This window comes from Tursiops truncatus, chromosome 16, assembly GCF_011762595.2.
Source record: "Tursiops truncatus isolate mTurTru1 chromosome 16, mTurTru1.mat.Y, whole genome shotgun sequence".
Taxonomy (NCBI): Eukaryota; Metazoa; Chordata; class Mammalia; order Artiodactyla; family Delphinidae; genus Tursiops; species Tursiops truncatus.
In genome coordinates, this window is record NC_047049.1 from 25,312,145 (window position 1) to 25,332,929 (window position 20,785).

General features: G+C 42.6%; 1 protein-coding gene across 2 annotated transcripts in view; it reads right to left on the reverse strand.

Annotated features, from left to right (window-relative positions):
- Nucleotides 1-531: 531 nt before the first annotated feature.
- The window catches only part of CNNM2 (cyclin and CBS domain divalent metal cation transport mediator 2), a 138,993-nt gene continuing 118,739 nt past the window's right edge, over nucleotides 532-20,785 (reverse strand). Inside the window, exons 3-8 of one of the 2 annotated variants that reach the window (XM_019939914.3) lie at nucleotides 20,647-20,784; nucleotides 18,430-18,599; nucleotides 8,532-8,625; nucleotides 5,571-5,636; nucleotides 1,584-1,768; nucleotides 532-984 (exon numbers count right to left, since the gene is read on the reverse strand). In XM_019939914.3, the coding sequence (XP_019795473.1) occupies nucleotides 775-984; nucleotides 1,584-1,768; nucleotides 5,571-5,636; nucleotides 8,532-8,625; nucleotides 18,430-18,599; nucleotides 20,647-20,784 (863 nt within the window). In that variant the 3' untranslated portion in view covers nucleotides 532-774. The remainder of the gene's footprint in view (nucleotides 985-1,583; nucleotides 1,769-5,570; nucleotides 5,637-8,531; nucleotides 8,626-18,429; nucleotides 18,600-20,646; nucleotide 20,785) is intronic. The other variant, XM_019939915.3, reaches the window with a different exon arrangement.

Genomic DNA, 20,785 nt, shown 5'->3' on the forward strand with positions numbered 1-20,785 from the left:
GGCCCCAGGCTGTGGGAATGTTGGGGTGAAGCCACCTCGCCTCTTGCAAAGATAAACCATAGGTTTAAAATCCATTAACATTCATTTTGGTGATAAAAATTCCTTAGAGTGGGAGCAAAATCACATTCCAAGCAAACGTTAAACCTTTCTGAGGGAAAGGGACACCGTTAAACATTAACTTAAAACAACACTGAGCTCAGAGAGGCTGCAGGTCCCTGTGCAGGCTCCACCCTTCAGGGCCAACAGCCTGGGCAGGTCTGTGTCATTCATCCTTGAAGTTCGACAGCGACACCCACTGGGGCACAGAGGAAGGGTGCCCCTCCCTGGGGCGGGGGCCAAGGAAGGCCACTGGAGGGACAAGTCCATCCTTCTAAGGTTACATCATGGGGTCACAGCAGAGTTCAGACAGAACAATTTAAAACTCTGCAAAAGACACTTTTTAAAAACATGATCTCTCGGAAAAAAATAAATCGCAACAATTTTCAACTTCATGCAAATCGAGGGAGGAGGAGAGTGGCTAATGATAAAAGGTACAGCTGAAAAAATAAACATGATTCTATTTGGGCGGAAGAAATTCATCTCCATAATCTCGAATGCCACGCCCTGGCTGTCGATTTCACGTCTCCAGTTTCCATTCCTGCCCTCCCCGGCCTCCTCTGCTGCTTCCAGGAAGGGGACAAAGTCTTTGGTCTCAGGATGGTGCAGGATGCAGCATGGCACACAAGCGCACACTAATGGGATTCACGGTCAGACGCGGAGGCCGAGGCCGGTGCTCTAGATGGCGCCTTCGCTGTGCAGGCTGTGGTTGGCCTTGCTGTGCGTCACACAGTTCTGTTCATTGAGCAGGTTGGCCGTCTCGTCTGGCAACCCGTCGTGCAGCTCCGTAAGAGTCAATTCAATTTTAGTGTTTTCACTGTCTGAAGACTGAGGAGTTTTGTCCATCCGGGATGCCATCAAGGCATTTTGGTATTGCTGTCTTGAGATCTGAGGCCAGAAGATGGTACAGAAAACAAACCGAGATAATGTTTATTTTTAGGCTCTCTTGTCTCCATATGGTATTTATTACACCTTACATCCCCCGAAGGGCCCCTAGCAGTTGCTCTAGAAGAAAACCATCCTTGAGTATAAACTGAGCCACTTTTTAAAGTTCAAGTTGATTCTAGTGAACAATTCACTTTTTGCTGATATATAATAAGCCATTTCCAAGTTCTGTCTCGACATTTCACAGAGACTAGAAAATGGCTTCCATCAGCTAAAGCTGGCTCATCCCCCCCAAAGCTATCTTTATTTCAGCCTAAGAAAAGAGCTCCGTCTCTTGTGAAGACCGGCTGGAAACGTTTACTCATTTTCTTACCCCCTCCAGCTCTCGTTCCCTGAAAAAGCCACATGTGACTTGGCAGCTCACTGGACAGAGCCAAGGAGACCGATGTTCTTCCCCAGCCAGAGTCAGGGCACAGGAGCTGGAGGCAGGGCACCCGCAAAATGACCGAGGCAGGCTCGGCGCAGAGGCCGCGGAGCCAAACGCTCTCGGTGGAAGCTGACCGCCGCCTGCCGGGCCCTGCCAAGCCGTTGTCTCCTCTTACCTTAACAAACTGGAGATCGGAGAGGGCTCGCACCGAGTAGTCCGGGATGTAGACTTGGAGGAACGAAGAGCTGAGCTGATTGTTGCTGCTCCCCAACGTCGGCGTTATCGCATCGATCCGGTCACTGCGACTGAGAGAGTCCGAGTGATTCAAGCCGCATGGGCGAGGAGGTGACTTGTTTTCACCTGGAAAAGGAGAAGAAACCCAACTGCCTTTTAAGTGAGGTAAATGCAACTCAAAGCTCTTTATTTTCCCAATAATAATGAATAGACAAGCTCAATCAACTTATGCCAGACGCCTCGGCCATGCAGCTCAGCTGCAGGGTCTCCTACAGCACGCTCACGGCTTCTCCTGCAACACGTTCCCGGCCCCCGTCCACGCCAACAGACCCAATCCTCCGAGTTTCCAAGAGCAAAGACCCCGTGGCTGCACACTGTGTCAGGAGCACAGGCCGGGGAGGTGAGGTCTGAGACACAGAAGCTACTTGATACGAAACATGGGCTGTAGGAAGGCAGCGCTGCATTATTTTGCCAGAAGCAAAAACAAAGGACTCTTGAACGTTCATAAATGAGTACATGTTTTTAAAGGGATCAAAACGCTTCTGTCTGCTTATACCATACCTGGCAGCCAAACCTGTTAACTTTGCCTCTGACCCCAGTAAAATCCCTGTCAGGCAGCCCGAGGACATCTCAGGATTGTTAAGAACCCTGGAAGACACCAAACCCTGAGACGGTTTGATTAGTCACCTTAGGTGCTGGGGGAGTCTTCAATGAGATCGACAGTACTCTTCCATTAAAACAAAGTGAAAGGAAATCCAGGTGAGCCTAAGTGTTGCTGCTTTTAGAGGCATGTTCACCATAGCTTCTAATAAATTTCATTAAAAATAAAACCCACACCCTCACCAGGGCTTCTTCCATTTTTGCTTCTCTAGTCAAACCTATTGCACAAATATCAACTGGGTGCCCACGCTGAATTGCACAACGTCACGGGATTGAAGGGGACCAATTCTCCCACCTGATGGTTGGCTCCTCTTTGCAATGTATCCCTGACTGGCTCTCAGCTGGTCCCACCCTTCAACTATCGGAAAGTCTGTCATCACACCCATCAAAATCTGCTTCCCCAACTTCACTCTCCTCCACTCTGTGGAGCTCTACTGAGTGCTTTCCATTCCTCTGCTACTTGGAATAGCCCTTAAAAGTCTGAAGATAGCTAAGTCTCTTCCTCTCCGGGCTAAATGATTCAACTGTTCACCTCACATGTTTTATCCCCCCCACTTACCCCATCCTGACCATCATTGTCTGAGAGTCCATTCAGCAAACGTCCCTCTTTTCTTTTTTTTTTAGGCCACGCCGTGCGGCATGCGGGATTCTTAGTTCCCCAACCAGGGATCAAACCCGTGCCTCTTGCATTGGGAGTGCAGTGTCTTAACCACTGGACCTCCAAGGAAGTCCCAGCAAAGTCCCTCTTAAAATATGACATGCAGAACAAAACATGGCAAGTACTCAAGGAACCTCATGTGGCGAGTCCCCTTTCTCCTAAAATTTTCATGTAACCACTTTCCCTACAATTTTCATGTCATGAACCAATTTTCCATTGTTAGTCAAAATTATACTCAATAGCAGTTCCTCTTGCTGCTTCCACTTATCTACGAGAACAAGGCAAATTAATTTATCAGATGTTTTCTATTTAGATGACCCAACTTTGATCAGATGACCCAACTTTGCTAAGCCTCAGAGTCCCTGTCTGTAAAAGGCGAACAGTAATAGCACCCACCTCGTAAGGTCTTATGGAGATTCGAAATGAGATAAGGTATATAAAGTGCCTAGCACGGCGTCTGACACCAGTAAGTGCCTGATAAAGGAGGCTTGTTAACATTATTATATTCTTTCCCATAAGTGTCATCCCAGACCTCTCCACCACGCGCCTACCCTCAGGATCAAGCTACTCTGTACTTGTGATAACTTCCCACAGGCGGATGGATGGAACAGTCTGTGAAACAAGGGATCCCACTGTATCCCTGGGCTTTAGCCCCAAATCTACAGATACTTCTGAAATGGTGTTCCCTTCGGTGGGTTACAATTTAAGGTTATAAAAACAAAACGTTTAAAGGGCAATTTTCTTACTGATCAGACCCTGTGCATGGCCAGATCGCCGTCTGAGGCCTTAGGCAGTGCTTCTCAATCTCCTGTTATTTTCTCCTGAGGAGGATTACAGGGCAATTTCTCTGGTCTCCCAAAGTATCTAGACTCCCAGTCAGCTTCCTCTCAACCCACTGCCCTCTGTTTTCTGAGAGATAAACCCTCTCCTTTGCCAGGAACCCGCTGCCTGGCATCACAGCCACAGTCTGGAGCAGCAGACCGTTTTCCAGGACCTCTTCTGCAACTCGACAGGAAGCAGCACAGTCACCTTTCATCGGCGTGTGGGGAGATGTGCGGGTCTTCATACCAAGGAGGACAAAGACTTTAAGTGGCCACCTCCCAGTGCAGGTCATGTTTTGTTGCCAAATTTATGTGCCAAGGTTTTATGACAATAATTATGAAAAAGACTTACAATTTTAATTCCTCTTATGCCTTCTCAGAATTGTTTTCTTTGTTTTTTGGTCTTGGCTTATTTCATTCATCCTACCTAGGGATGCTTTCATTTGCTAGTAAGCTAGAAAGACACAATAAAGAAACATTCCCAGCCTCCTCCCTGAGAGCCACCAGGCACCATGTGGAACTGGCTGGAAATGAATGGTGTAGCTCAACCCCCATTCATCAGGTATCATATTACTGTAATGCCAGCACCTCGAAGGCCTGGACCCGCAAAGTGGATTTTCTCATTACTAGATCAGATGGAATGGGCAGAACTAAGAAATCTCTAAGTTCTACGGAAAAAGTAAGACACAAATGACATTTCCCTGAGCTTCGGCCAAAAGTCGCTTTACTTCAGCATCTGTGACATTTTAAATTGGTAGCAGATGCCAGCAAATAAAATAGGGAGGAAACAATACAAACATACACATAAATACATATTTATGTATACATCTATGTGTATACATGTATATTCTGTCAGCGGATTTGATTCAAATAGCCCCACGAGTAATATCTTATGCCCAAACACCCGCAATTTTTTTAAAGAGCAAAGACCTGAGGGAATATTAGCTTCTTTCTAAGACAAGTATTGCCTCCTTTGCCGAACATCCGCATTTTAAGAGTTTTGCAGAAGCTGGATTATGAAATGCAAATCTCATCAGTCAGATTTTAAAATATAAGCTGTACGGAACAAAATAAATACAGAAAAGTTGTACTACCAAATAGGAAAGCCCAGCAATTTTAATTAAAGAGAGATTAAACCTCTGCCTTTCTTTTTTAGCAGCTGGACATATTAGCCAGGCATGAGCATACTCTCCTGCAGGGCAATAATCAGCAGCTCGTTAGGAATGTGCACAGTACTAATTTCAAAACAAAGACAGCGAGACAGGAGAAGCGGGGCCACCTGCCCGAGGAAGGGTGGAAATACAAGTACCTCATTCACATGGATGCCACAAAAAGGACCAAAGAAACAGAGATTTGGGGGCCTCACCAAGAAAAGTTCATAGTCCTTCAGCCTTTTGGCTGAATGTGTTCTGCAGAAGAATCCTCGCGTTTGGGGCCTCTGCAAATTCCATGCACCGTGACTTTGCTGAGGTCACCAAAAGACCAAAGGGCAGCCTCGAAAATCCAAGGTCAGCAGTGTGGATGGGTCACGCAGGGAACCCATGTCAGACCCACTCTCCCCTTCCCAGTTTCAAGATACCCTTCCCATCTCCCAAACCCTTTGCGCATCTGTTGTGGGCTTATGCTGTCCTGGATAGCTCACTATTAGTCACAGAACCATGGAGTTTTAGAGCTCAAAGAAGAACTGAAAATGGCCTTGACCAAATAAAGGGAGCAGACCCGGCCAGCTGGGCTTTGGTAGGGTCAACGGAGGCAATCAGAATTATGAAAAGGAAACATGCAGAATTACCTGGAGAACCTGCTGCTAACAACTCTGTTCTGCTGACAACAAAGGTACGAGACAGGGACAAAGGAACTGAAAAATGGAGAAAAACAGGGTGAGACCATATCAAAAGGCAAGAAAGGAGCTCTCTGTAATCAGGGGACAAGACTGGATACCTGTTCTACCCATAGGAGCGTTCAGTTCCGGAAATGCAGAAGCCTATATGATATTATATAAATCAACTGAACACACACTGCTTTCCAGGAAGAGGAACACAGGGAGGCTGAAATCGGGAGAAATCCTACTCACATGCTTCTTTACTAACCTAGAAATCTCTTAAGCCAGTAATACCCCATTGCAGTTTATAGCTCAAAACTTGCTCTCAAGGACTTCAATCACAGCTAGCCACGCAAAAGGGGAGCTTGATTCATCAGCTGCCCTGAGAGCATGACCCAAGCTGCCTGTGCCAGCACCTCGATACCTGTTCACAGCGCAGCCTACAGCGTCCCTATCTGTGGCAAAAAATTATTCAATTCATTTACATTCTTAATTGGTCTGATTGTAACTTTGACCAGATGCTTTGAAATTTCACAGTATTCCATAGCAATTCAAAGTCTTAGAGGAAGGTAAATAAAGAATATCATATACAGATTTCTTGGGAATGGCAGACCAGAGTCAATCAACATGCCCTACCAGGCAGGGGTCATATCTTCTGGGCAGGTTTTTTGTTTTGTTTTGTTTTTTAACTTGAGGTATAATTGACAAATAACTGGGCCGGTCTTGATAACTGATTACTGTAGGGTCTTTCTAGGCAATCAACATTAATAAATAGAAACATTATCTTGGGATTACTGTACTTATCATTGCATCTCAATGAATATACGAAATCCCGAATCCTCAATGTAAAGTCAAGTAAAACGCTGGGCTTTGAAGTAAATAAGATGCCGTTAATGAAATTCTCTCCCTTCCGAGCATTTCCTACCACATTAGGTAGGAAATTGCAGCCCCACACACTTCCTATATGGAAGGCCTGCTCTTCAATTCCTTTCCTGAGTGTGATTTACCCTATATAAATCCATGGTTTAATATGAACTGGGCTAATATCTAGGGTTCAAGAACTAGTGATGCGTAAAAATGTACAAGTCACTCCTCTAGCTGTCCTTTCAAAGCCGCCTTACGTACCTGACTCTGCCAACCTGGGGCGAACTGGAGGGTGGTTGCCAAGCAATAGTCACAATCTCAGCACCTACTTGTGTTATACAAACATCTCCTCTTGTGCTTTAAAGGTGACAAAGTACTCATGTGAGTATCATCACATTCTATTCTTCTAACAGCCACAGGAGGTAACCTTATACCCTTTTCATAACGAGGAAGCCAAGGGCCTTTCTCAGTCAGATAACCCATAAGTGGAACTCAGGCTGTCTCCGAGGTCTTCTTGGCCTCGTTAAGAATCTCCCCGTCCTCTCAGTAGCAGTGAAAACAGAAGATCACCTTGAAGTTGACAGCAGACACCTACTAATTAAGTGGGGTTAGACAGGCTTTTGTTCACACTAGGTGCTAGACAATGGGGACACTGGCCCATGTGACTCAAAAACCTGCACCAGGATAGTGAGCAGATGCATCGGGGACAGGGGAGGTTTAGAAATGTCAGAGAATTCTTGACATTTCCCTGGCTTTCTAACTGTAACATCTCTGGGCGCCTGAGACATTGTGTGGAGCAGTAGATGAGGACCAACGTCACAGACTTGTCTGTGGTGCCCCCTCCCCTTTTTGAGGCTGTTTTTCAGAAGTGACAGCATTCTTTTAGGATCGGCTATTTTAAAGTTTGAGGTTTATAAAAGGTTATTTCCTAGCACAGCATGTCATTTGGTATTTTGGCCACAAGGTGGTACTGCAGCCCCTGTTTACCTGCCTGCCCTGTTCCAGCGGGGATAAGGTAGCAAAGCAAGTGGTGCAAAGAGGAACCATTCAAGTCCCATCCCAGAGGTGAGCCAAGTATCCGCGTCCACGTTCCTACTAGAACAGACACCGCTTTCTGGCATCTTGTGCTCAGAGCACTCGGTTGATACGCCGTGGCACACCCACCCTTAGTTGGCTGACTTGACTGGCCAGCTCTCTAGTTGAGAAGAGCCGGCTACAGGCAATGGATATACATTAAAACCTCAACTACCCTCAGAAAAATGCAAATTAAAAGAAGTCCAAAAAAAAAATAAAAGTCCAGAATAGTTAACATCTAAAAGAGTCAACAGTTATCAAGTGATGGACATGGAATCGCTGGAACCCCGGTCAGCACGGGAAGGAGTGTGACTGCCTCAGCCACCCTGGGAAACTGTGGGGCTGCAGCTATTAACGCCGACCCCGCCATTCTACTCCTACACATACACCCAACAGAAATGTCTTCACCAAAGGACGCGGACAGTGTGACAGACACACAATTCGGAGTAGCCCCCAAACAGGAAACTACCCCAGTGTCCATCTGCAGTGAAAAGAATAAATGCATTGCTGTATATTCATACCATGGAACACTGTACAGCAATGAGAAGAAACAGAGTATAAGCTCACACAGCAGTACAGATGAGTGTGACCAGGACAACACTGGGTAAAAGCCGCCAGACTCAATGCAATATGTCCTGTATAATTCCATTTACCTGAAGTTCAAAAAGAGGCAAAACTAGTCAATGCTTACAAGTCAAGACAGTGGTTACTTTGGGGAGATAGTGACTAAAGGGGAGGGTGGGGGGAGGGTTCTCTGGGGTTGGTGATGTGCTGTCTCTTGATCTGGGAGCTGGTTTACACAAGAGAGTTCAGTTTGTGAAAATTCATGGAGGTATATATGTATGATGTGAGCAGTATTTCTTGTATACATGATACACTTCAATAAAAAGTTCAAAAGTAAATAGGGTTAGCCAGCAGGTACAGAAAGATGACAATACAAGGGCATTACTTCCTAAAACCTAGCCCTGCCCTGAGGCTGAGAAGGAAACTCACCTGGGGAGGCTGTAAGGGCCATTACACCATAGTATGAAAAAGCACTGGCTTCAAACTTCATACCTTCTTTCCCAGCTTCTACTTCCACTTTCCCCTGTGAAAAGAAAAAAGGGAGCACGTTCAGTCCAATTACATGAATTTCTTTGCAAACTCTATGCAAGATTTAGTCCTTCCTCAGATTTTTGTCTAAACTCCTTTCCCAACAATCTCAAGGAAGTAAAAAAAAGCCTCAGATAATCTTTCCCACTTAGATGGAGAAGAGGGTTAATTCATCTTAAATATGAAAAATTGGATTTAGCTGGAGATGCAGAGGTGAAAGCAGTGTGATGTTTAATTTCCACGAGTCCACTCAATATTTCCCAGCATCCCAGTCCGTGGGTTGAGAGCCCTCCCAGCAAGTGAAAGATGGGGCTCTTTTTCCACCCATGGGACAAACGCTGAGAAGGTGCTCAGTGACTGTCACCCAAGCAGTTCCACGGGAGCCTGAGTCAGAGCAGAGTCAGGGTCAAGGGCCAACATGGTTTGTCACCATGAAACAGGGAGGACTAAACCGGCTCCCAGCGGCGGAACTCCCTCTTATCTCCCTAGCATGGGTCCTGACCAACTGAGCAGACACGTCACAGGCCAATCCCTAGTCATCCAGACACTCCAGAGGCACTGGGACACCATGGTACTTCTCGGCAAAGCACCTTAAGTAATCTCGTTCCATCAGGATAAAACCTCTTCTAAGGTTCTCCCTTTTCTTTCCTTCCTCTAACTTGACTACAACGTCTTCCCTCTCATCATTTCCTCGGGGACACACTGTGCCTTATTCATCCCTCTAGCCTTATGGTTCACCATGATCCTTTTCTGGGCTATTGGAAAACCCTCATAAGCAAGTTGCATTCTAGATTCCCAAGTCAAGGATCAGAACAGCACTTGCTCACCTTACCTATAATTATTGCCTCTCTAGTAGGAGGGTACGTTTATGGTGCATCCTTTACTTGGGTAAACAAAAATTAAGCTACCATTTATTGAAGAGAAACTGTGCTGACAATTCAGTGCTTATGAATCCATTTTAATGCTCACAACTCTAGGAAGCAGACACAATTACCACCCTCTTATAAATCAGGAGAGCAGGGCTCAGAAAGATGAAGTAACCGAAGAACAACTCTTCACCAGGTGGCTACACTGTGCCACCTACGAATGCAAACTCCATCACTGTGATCACTCCCTATTATTCTAAACCAAACTCCCAGTTATGGAAGCCCTTTCTCAAAACCCTTCTTCAGAAAACGATCTGTTGTCTCTCTTTTGGGTTTTCCTTCATTCAATGGAAAATATTAGTTGTATCAATCTCCAAGCAATTCTCTTGCTATAATATAAAATCAACCTGCAAACCAACAGGCACTAAAAACCCTGACCATGTAGGGTCCTCAGAAGAGGCTGTGCAGCCTTGTGAGAAGACAGCCCTTGCTCCTCCAAGAGCATACAATGCAGAAAAGGGGAGAGCACACAGTCCAGAAAAGGGGAGAGCACATGAAACTCAACGATGCAAGGCAATAAACAAAAATTCTTCCTGTTCTTGTATAAAGATAAATTTTATACAGGAAGGAAAACCTGAGGAGTAGGATTTGAGTCAAGGGAAGGGAACAGTGTTGAGGAAGGTCAGAGGTAGGTGACAGCAGACTTCCAGGCTCAGTGGGTTTGCCAGGAAAGAAGGGGAGATGGGTTTGGAAAAGCAGTTTGGTGAGCAGGTCAGACTGCAGAGCTCCTTGAAGGATGGGCTAATGAGGTCAGGTTCTTGAGCAGAGGAATACGGTTTCAGGAAGATCAAGTCTAGACGTACACGAGAGCAGTAACCACAGGACTGGAGAAAGATCACTATGAGAGGAGCTATGGATAAGGAATCAACATAATTTGGTGAAACCGTAAGGGAGAAAGAAGCGCAAGGAGAGAGGGGGGGCGTCAATAATCACAAGAGAAGTTTGCTCTGAGCGACTTGAAGAACGGGGACCCCATGAGTGGAGATGGAAATGTTGGGAAGGGGATGCATCAGTGATGGGGGCCGGGAAGAGGGGACGAATTCCCTCTAAGAAAACAAGGCCTTTTGAAGAGTCCATCAAAAAGGCTGAAATGGAAGGACGAAGGTCAGGGAAAAGGTCAGAACTGGAGATGGGGGTCTGAGAGAGGAGAAGAGAAAATGAGGAATTACAGCCCTTGACTGGGAGTAGGAGGAGAAAAAGAAACAAATATGGGACCAAAGGGAAAACGGATATGAGTAGAACCGGACAACCGTTGTCACCACAGAAGGTGGGAGAGGGAAGTACCTCAGAGTAAAAGGATGGTCAGAGGGTCACTGAGGAGGGAGCCATTGTGGCCTCAGGGAGTCTTTTCCTGAAGAAATCAGACTGTGGAAGGGAAGGGAGGGCAAGAGGGGCAAAGCACAGGCAGCAGGGCCGCAGGGGAGCTGGCAGCAGCCTTGGAGTCAAATGAGGCCTGTTTAGGATTAGGCAAATTGGGGCAGAAAGGGCGGAAAGTTAGTGGAGAGAGAGAAGGTGGGAACTCAGGGAGCAAAAGCCAAAAGCTGGTGGGAAAGAATGGGATGTAGGGTCCCTAAGAGAGGGGGGCAGGGACACAATATTCAGAGACGATGAGCAGCAGAAATGGAGGTGCCCGCTGTGTATACCTTCAGTTACTTATCCATTTCTTCATGGACTAATCCCTGATTTTGTATCAGAGAGCTAGGATGTACGTATACGCTAACTGAAAATGTCTGCCTCAGTGACTGTAAGCTCGAAAGTGTCTGTAGGACCATCATGTAACCTGCGTTTCTACGCAGGAAATCAGGAGGAAGGATCAAATGCCGTAGAGCCTCGTATCGTTTCTATGGATCTCCTGTTGATCTGGATCCTTGAATTTTTTTTTTTTTTTTTTAAACAAGCTACAGGGCCTTCTGTGTTCCGTGTCCCTGCAAATGGGTGGCAGCTCTGGAACCTCTGTGCACCCTGGCCTCTCAAGAGACTCCCCCAGCAGCTGTGAGTCTGCAAATTCAATTAGGACAGCTGCTCGAAGATCTGCAGCCCCTCAGCTGATCTCTCCCTGCCCCCCAAGACAGGCCAGCAGGTGGTGGAGAGGATCCGCTATCTTTCTTCTGGAGTCTAGATCCATCAGATTACAGGCAGGCGTACTAGGTCAGTGGTTCCCAGCTGCTTGGATTCCAAGAACTAGGAAAATCCATCTTCCTTTCAGAAACAGAGAGAGGGTTGCCACATTTTTTATTTCATAAAATAAAGATATTTTTAAAACACAGCTACCTACTGCGACCATCATTCCACAAAAGCCCAGACATTTTAACCCCCAAAATATAGAAAATATATAATTTCAGAATAACAGGTCTTTAAGCCGAATACACACAGCTTTATGAAGAACTCACTGCAACTGTTTTTATTTTTCTCATTTTGCCTCAAACTGGCGAAAACTTTGCCAAGTATCAGCATTTAGGAACCACTGCACTAGACTAATTTTGCTGCAGTTATAAAACTGCAGTAAAGGAGAGGAGACCTGTGGTTCCCTCAGTTCTAACATCCTGTGATTCTACAATTCCAAAAGTTTAAAAACTGCCCAGCCCCATCTCCTTCTCTAGAGGACTGAAGCTTTCCTGGTAGGCAAGTTTTAGAAACATCCAGTGAACACATTTTTTTTTTACTCATCTATGTGTGTCAGCGTCTCAAAGAAGTGACCATTTTCGAGTAAACCTACCAGTACACAAAGCAGGGCTACCCCATAAGGAAGCGGCTTGCCTGGCCCAAGTTCAATCAGGTGTCTTCTCAGAAAATAAATTTCTTCCATATAGGGAAGGAGCTCCGTATCAATTTTACTTTTGAAACATTCACGAATTTGCTTTAGTCTAGTATATCACACACACACACAAAATCGAGACAGGACAGACTCCCAAAGGAAGCTAGGGCTTCATGTTGGTAAACTGACAAAACTGGAAGACAGCCTCACTGTCCCAGGCAAAGCTGGCTCCCCGAGTAAAGTTACTACTACAGAATCCTACCTTCCTTTGGAAAAAGGTATTAGACAACTCTTTTCAAAGTTTCTAAGCATCCACAAAGTACCCAGCAGTCACGTGCTGTACCTGGCCTCAAGGCAGAAGCCTAAGCGATCCTCGTTGGCACAAACTAGACCAAGCGCTCAGTGGAAGCCGTGGACTCAAGGCTGAAGACCCTCAGATCCCACACGCTGAGCATCTACTTGGTCTCCTGCTCACTCTGGAATTGAGCTCTTTTTTAATTTTGTTTTTGTTTTTTAAATCACCATCACAAAATAGGGTTTGACACCTAAAAGGAGGTAATGAAATGCCAGGGGCACAAGTGCTAGGTTGTGTTCACCAGCACTGCCCAGTAAGAGGGGATGCACCACCCAGACATCCTCTAGCAACATTTTTCAATCTGCAGTCCACAGGTGTAGTCCTAGGACTCAGCAAGTTTGCTTCATAAACACTTAAATTAAAAAAAAAATTTTTTGACGGTCGAAAATTAATTTACATATATTTCAGGCTATCTGGTTGACCACCTTCTAACCAAGTGCTGCCACCAGATGTCAGTGGCAGCATTTGCCTTAGTGCTCAAATCTGTTAAGTTGTTCTTACTATGTGAATCATCGTGGCTAAGGCCTGCTACTCAACCAACTGGGAGCTTGTTAGAAATGAAGCATTTCAGACTCCACCCTAGACGTACTGAATCCCCAAGGGATTCCCAAGCACACTGAAGTGTGAGAAGCACTGAGCCAAAGAGAAAGGAACAGGGGAGGACTAAACATACAAATAATCCGGTCACACCCAGTGGAGGCCAAATAACAATACAACATACTGTACAAACATACAGAGTAGCTCAAACTGAGCACAGGGCTGGAGGGTGCCATCCTTGCCAGGCACACAGGGACCTAAGTGTGCTGAATGCAAGAGCCAGCGCCAGAGCTCCCTGCTACCGTCCTGCGACCAGTGGTACTTTCCTATCAGCCAAACAGTGTCATTTACACATTTAAAATACTAATTACAAACTTGTTTTCTTTATTGTTCTATGTAAGAGTTCTCAGCTCAAAGGGTTCAAAAGGAGCTCATGCTAGTTTTATATTTATACGTATTTAATTTTTTAAAAATAGAGGCAACACTAGGTATCTAAATAATTTTTTTCTGTAGCATGGCTGTGTTATCTGTACACAACTCAAGAGTGAGGAAACATTATTCACTGGGACACGGAGACCCTGCAACTCAAAACTCCTTGAGAAGGTTTGGTATTGAAGGCTTCAACTCTCTCCCAATAACAAGTGAAATGATATTAAATATTGTCAAAGGCTGTTTAGTTCTAAGATGCTACCTGCCACCTCCACAAAAGAACAGATTTCACTCCGTAGGGAAAAACCCTTTCAAATCTATGTCAGAAGCCCTAAAGGAAAAGAGTGGATGGGGCAATTGAACAACAAAACATCTGGGGCATGAAATCAACAAAAATTAACCCCAGAAAAAAAAGCATCCCTTTCCATTGATTACATAATTGGTAAAGAAAAAAGCTACTCCTCTTGTTTTCTTATTATTCTTTATATTTACTAAAATCATAACCTAATTACGTGTTGTGTAAGAACAATGATATTTTTTTATCTGCTTAGACATTTTACTCCCCAAAGGACCAATAAATACTTCACTGTAAAATATCAACTATATATATTAGAAAAATGGTTTATAATAGTTATAATTACAGGCACACTATCTTTTTTGACATATTTTTGTACATGCTTTCTACTTCTTTTATGACCACACTGAAATTTATTTCCACACTGAAATTTGATTAGCTTAGACATATGGACTATTTCTACTACTTTAATTATAATTGATAGATTTATTTGCTATAAATCTATTGGCATAAAAAGCTTTATAAAAAATGATTTCTTGAAATGCATGTATATGAGGGGTTTTATATATTTATTCCCAAAAGGAAGCTGCCAGTTTAAGCATATGATTGGTTTACAGCATTTTTTTCTTTTTTGTTCACTGTTCATCATGGATTTTTACAAAGATTTTTTGTTTTTGGTTTGTTTTAGAAATCAAGAATGGATGCTTAATTTTGTCCTGATATCTATTGATTTAAGCATAGGGATTTTTTCCTTTACTGCTTCCCTAATTAACACGGCATATTTTAGTTTTGTTGTCCTTCTATTAAAACTAGCCCTGAATACCTAAAATAATACTAATTCAGTCACAGTCACAGTGAATAGCTCTTTCAGTCCATTATTGGTCTCTAACTGCTACCTTTTTATTTAGGAATTCTCCATCAATGTGGACAAGTGAGACTGGTCCAGAACATTATCAGACTTTAGATTAGGCCATACTGTCGTAAAGAATGCATTTAACTATCAAATCATCTTGTTCTATTTGTACAATACAGAAATCCAGTTCTTTAGAGTCTCAATTTTTTTTTTTTTTCCAAGCAATTCCTTTGATTCTAGCTGCTTTTTTGGGGGGAAGGGAGAACTTCTAGTTTTCTTTTTTCTCTTATCACATTAATTATGCAAATAGAATAATGATTTTTTTAATCTTTTAGAAGGACCAATCTTTATTTTATTTATGGGATGTAAAACGTTTTCATTTTAAAAGTTATTTTCATGACACTATTATTTAATTTGTTCTTTTTAGTTTGTTGCTTTGCTCTTTTTCTATTATAGAAAATCAGAGATATTTTTTTCTTATGTAAATACCTAGAGGAATAAAATTTTAAACTTCGACATACTGTGGATACGGTATTTATATTATTTAATAGTCTTTTATTCTATATCTTATGTATAAACCTTTGTAAGAGAATTGATTAGTTTTAAAATAGCTTAGTACTTTTCGATTATGCATTTTTATGTCTAATTTTATTTCATTATGATCTATGCAGGTAGTTTTATGAAATTTCTATCTTTCTAAATTTATTAGAATTTACATGTGACAGCGCAAATGACCAATTTTTATGAAGAAGTAACATAAAACTTTTTTTTTAAAGTGTATTTCCCTGGCTTTATATTTAATTTTCTTCAACTTGGTTAATTTTATTTACACAATTTAAAACTCTAACATTTTTTTTCTTGCTCTTTTATGATGGTGGAAAAAATTTTCCACCAAGATTATGTTCCTACCCATTCCTACTTTTATATGTGTATTCTGTTAAGTTATTAAAGACATGTAGAGCCAATAACGTTTTCTTTCACTATTTATTGTGCTTTTATCACAATACATTTCAGTTTAAAAATCTACTTTCTCAGATAAAACTTGAAAGTGCCTTTTATTCATACGCAGTATGTGTCCCATAACCTATAGGATATTCTTTTAAGTAAGCTTACTTAAATGGTTTGCTTCGAATAAATTAGACTTTATTTCATCTAGGGTTTAAACTCAAGGTGATTGTTTCTAGGTATAATTGTATTCCAAACATCAATTACTTAATAAAAGAGTTTTTCTAGTGTCTGAAGACGGCAGCTCGCTGGCACTGGGGCCAGGAAGGGAAGGTAGCTACAGCCGCTTTCCTCTGGTTTAATGCTCTTGAAATGCAGTAGAACATGCTCAATAACCTGGCATGAAATTCCAATGATGGATTAGTGATATTTTAGGGTGGAATATACTCTGTAAATGGTGATGGCTATGCTAGACTGACAGGGTATTATGATATTTCATTTTGTCATACTCTGGGTACCTCAGGTAACTGCCTGGCCTTCAAGGACATGATTTTCACCAAACTCTACAGTCTGAATACCTCCATAAATCCTTGAAATCTTTATGAAACTCCCATGATGGGGCTTCCCTGGTGGCACAGTGGTTAAGAATCCACCTGCCAATGCAGGGGACACGGGTTCGAGCCCTGGTCTGGGAAGACCCCACATGCTGCGGAGCAACTAAGCCCGTGTGCCACAACTACTGAGCCTGCGCTCTAGAGCCCGTGAGCCACAACTACTGAGCCCACAAGCCACAACTACTGAAGCCCACGCGCCTAGAGCCCATGCTCCGCAACAAGAGAAGCCACCGCAATGAGAAGCTCGCACACCACACGGAAGAGTAGCCCCCGCTCGCTGCAACTAGAGAAAGCCCGCACGCAGTAACTAAGACCCAACACAGCCAAAAATAAATAAATAAAATAAATATTAAAAAAAACTCCCATGACATCGTCAGTTCCAAGAACTTGTCACATTTGTAAAAATATTTAACATGACATAGGTATTCAAATATAGGTACATGGACATAAAAACCTTATCAAAAATATCTTTAAAGATTTACTTATAAAGTGACAAGAATTATGAAGTCCCTCTTCCATAAAATCTATTTTTAGATCCACCAGCCAGGAAATGGCTTTTTTACATACCAATAGAGCATTACTGAATCAGAATTCATAAACGCTAACTATATAAAAATCGACGATTGAAAGCCACAGAGTTTCTAATAGTACTGAAATTCACAATGTCAATCCTCAAAGTTCTAAATAAACTATCTTAAATGTCATTCAGTTTCTCTAGGTTTAAGGAATATTCACATCTAGATTTTAGGAGAAACATGAATGCCTTACTCCTTTGCTGTAGTAAATAAAATAAATTCCCAACCCCCTCAGAGTTTCAAGCTTGTCTATCCCCAGAGAAAAAGAAAAACAATTCAGGATTGAATGAGACTAAGGTTAGTAGAATAATCAGGGTACTGACTTAGAAAACCTGCAAACAGAAGTTTCCAAGAAACACTATATGAAAGCAGCATATACCTGGTTAATCCATAGACTTTTCTACAGTTCCTCACTTCTGCTTCCGGAATTCACCATACAGTCCAAACACGGGGCATGAACACAACACTTCCCAGAGTTTCTAACATCTAGACATCTGCTAAGAGTTGTTTTCAGATAAAAAGAAACATCTTGATTCATTTAGATAATTGGGACTTGCTGGACTCAACGTAAATTGTAGATGGGTCTACCAAGTGCTAATTATACTCTTATAAAGATCCCTCCAATTCTTACCTAGGAAGTAACGAAGAAACAGGAGAATGCTTAAGGGTCTAGTATTCTTACATTGAAATACACTCAGAATTCCTATAAAAGTAATTCTTCAATAAAGAGACACAAGAAATCAATAAAACTAGCATGCTATTCATTGTACTATTCATCTTGGTCTCCAGGCCAAGAACTGTGCTCTACCAAGTGAAACTGTGAGATAATAAGGGCCTCCTGTCAATCCAAGCACAAAAGCCCCTCTAGGGCCCTTAAGAGGGTTCAGAATGGATCGACCTTCTCACCTTATATAGTGGATTATGTTACAGTGAGAAGGAGGTAAGTTACCATTGCCATGAGCCGCTGTGATTATCCCATCAGTTCCTCATTAAAACAGAAGCTGGTAGTAATCAGAAATAAAAACAATAATAAATGGATTATTTTGATGGCATTAAGGGAAGAGATCATAAGGCATCTCTAGGAAGTTGTGCAAGACCAAGTCCTAACGAGGGGCGGAAGAAATAAAAGATGATAAAAAGAAGACTCAAGGAACTCACAACTCACACTTAAATTTCAAATGCCCATCCAAGATTTAGACATGCACAGGTAATTCCCCAAACTCTCCAAAAAAAAATACAAACACCTGAATTCACCCTTCTTCAAATGAATGCCTCAATGCCTCAGCAATCACTAAGTGCCCGTCTGTATTGGAAATTAAATTAATGACATTGCTTTATATTGAAATTGTTTGCAGATACGAAAACAGGGAGATGAAATTCTCCCACTGTAAGGCCACCCCAGAAGCTATTAAGTATGTTATATCCTTGACACCCATTCACCTATACCAAGTCTCCTCCAAACTGGAAGGGTGGGTACTCAATAAGATCAAACAACTGTTGATTAATTCTTCTGACCTGCAAAATGAGAACGAAGTAGTCTACAGGTTTGTTTCGCTGGTAGAGGTAGTATTCTGGGGCTTTCTTGTTCTTCTCATCATACTTCAGCTCCTGGATGACATTGGGGTGCTTTAGCAGCCTTAGAAGGATCTTCTCTGACATCTGGGATGGGCTAAATGCTTCTACTTCTATAGATATAAACACAACTTGATATTACACTTCAAATGGATGGAAAAAAATGATACTAGTGATTAAGGTGTTTAGAGAAAAGAATACTTGGAATTGAAGCGATAACAGTATGGATTAACGAGACTTCCATTTGGTGATCCTCTGGGGGCAGATTACCTGGGAGAAATTAGAAAATGCTGAATTCTCACGTTTGTTGCTTTAAAACTTTTCATTTTCAACCTGTCATTGGTTTCAGTTCTCATAAAAATACCCTCATTTTCTGACTGACACAAAGGAAAAGCAACCAGAAGCAGGCTCCATGACTGCCAGGACGCCCTGCAACAGGCCACAAAAGACTGACTGTCCAACAACAGCCAAAGGAAGAAGCAAAGGTCAGGAAGCATCTAGGTGTGGGTTAGTACCAGGTGCACAGACGCAGTGCTCCACATCTCATTTTCCCATTCAACTACCCTGAGAAAGTCTGGGAACAAAGGAAGGTAGAGATTCAGAATAAAAGCAAGGCACGTGCACACATCAACATGCACTCCAACTTGCTAATTAAAAAAAAAAGTAATGTTGATCTGAGTTTACAAAGATATTGGTTTTATTAAAATAACAAAACCCAAAATTACTGACTTAAGGGTACCAGACTGAAAGTAGACTTTATGGTATCTCAGAGGCAGAGTGGGAGAACATTTAGTTTTAAATTTTGGTTCTTAAATGATGAACAATATTATCAGAAATAGAAAATAATAAGCAAGTTAAAGACATTGTTTATGTTTTAAAATTTTTTTAATTTTATATGTGCGATATAAATTCTGCATTAGCTTCTGTGACTTTTGTAAAAACAAAATTAGACAGTACATTGTGGAAATTTTGGAAAACACAGAAAAAAATAAAGAAGAAAATAAAATCACCTATAAACCAACCACTCGTAACCATTCTGAGCAATTGGTGAGCATTTCTTTCTAATACCTCACCTAGGCATGTGTGCCGTGTACGTGTGTGTGTACACACAAAAACACAAGGATAATCTTGTGTACACACGGTTTTATACTGTTTCTTCTCACCTTACATTAAATTATGAGTATTTTCCCATGTCATAAATATTATATGGTGAGAGCATGTCCAGGTATCTGAAAACATGATCTTAAAGTGTACATAACATTCCATCACATGGCTGCCGTTAGCATTCTTTTCAAAATATCTTAAGTGTACTGCATTCAGTTGAAAGGCACTGGCTGCCCATCTTGGACACAGACGTCTTCTACAGGCCACTGGGTACTCTGATTTTCTCACACTTCCCCTGGCCAACAGAGCTCACCCTTCGCCTAGAGAGCCATCTGGGGATGTGAGCAGGGTCAGTCGGTCTCTCAAGTCCGTTCGACCTTGACCTCTCTGGAGCAGTCAGTGCTGGCTGGGTTGGTGGTTTTAATAATGTGAACACTTGCCTCCTGGAATGGGCCCAAGTTAACAATCTGATTTGAAGAGGCCATCAAGAAATCCATGTCAGAGTTCTCAGAATTTCTGATTTCATTAAAACCATAAAGGGTAAAGATTTTATTTTGAAAATTTATTGTTCTTCTTTGCAAATCATAGCACCTGTGTCACCACCGATGTCCAACTGTTCTTCTGAGGCAAGCTGAAGAGAGAACTACTCAACTGTCCGACACACAACGAGGTAGTGTCTGGTTTGCACTGTCCACCTGCTCCGCCAGCTGGCTCTCCCCTGGACTTAGCTGAAGCGGATGACCTGGCCTACTGTTCACATGCAGTGTGGCACTAACATTCATCCTTACCTTTCAGACCAATTTTAAGTTACTGGTCCACCCCTGGTAAATGTCTCAGAGGGTTCATGCCGACACTGAACATAGGAGAGGAGAGAATTTAAAAAGAAAAAAACAAAACAAAACAAACAAAACAAAAAAACAAAAAACAAAACACAAAAGTGGCATTACTTATCACCCCATTTCCCAGTCTCCACCCCCAGCCCACCCCAGTCAGCGGTGGGTGAGAAACTCGCTCCAGGGTTGGCAGAGATTTCAAACTATGATAAGCTGCACTTGCCTGTTGCTAGGAAACGGTGCATGGCCAGGAGAAGCTGTGGTGATATTTTAACCTTCATCTCGCTGTCTGTCTGCTTAAAGGCAGAAAAATCTTGCTTTCTTTCTCGATGGGCCACTTTCTTTTTCGTTCTGTTATCAGC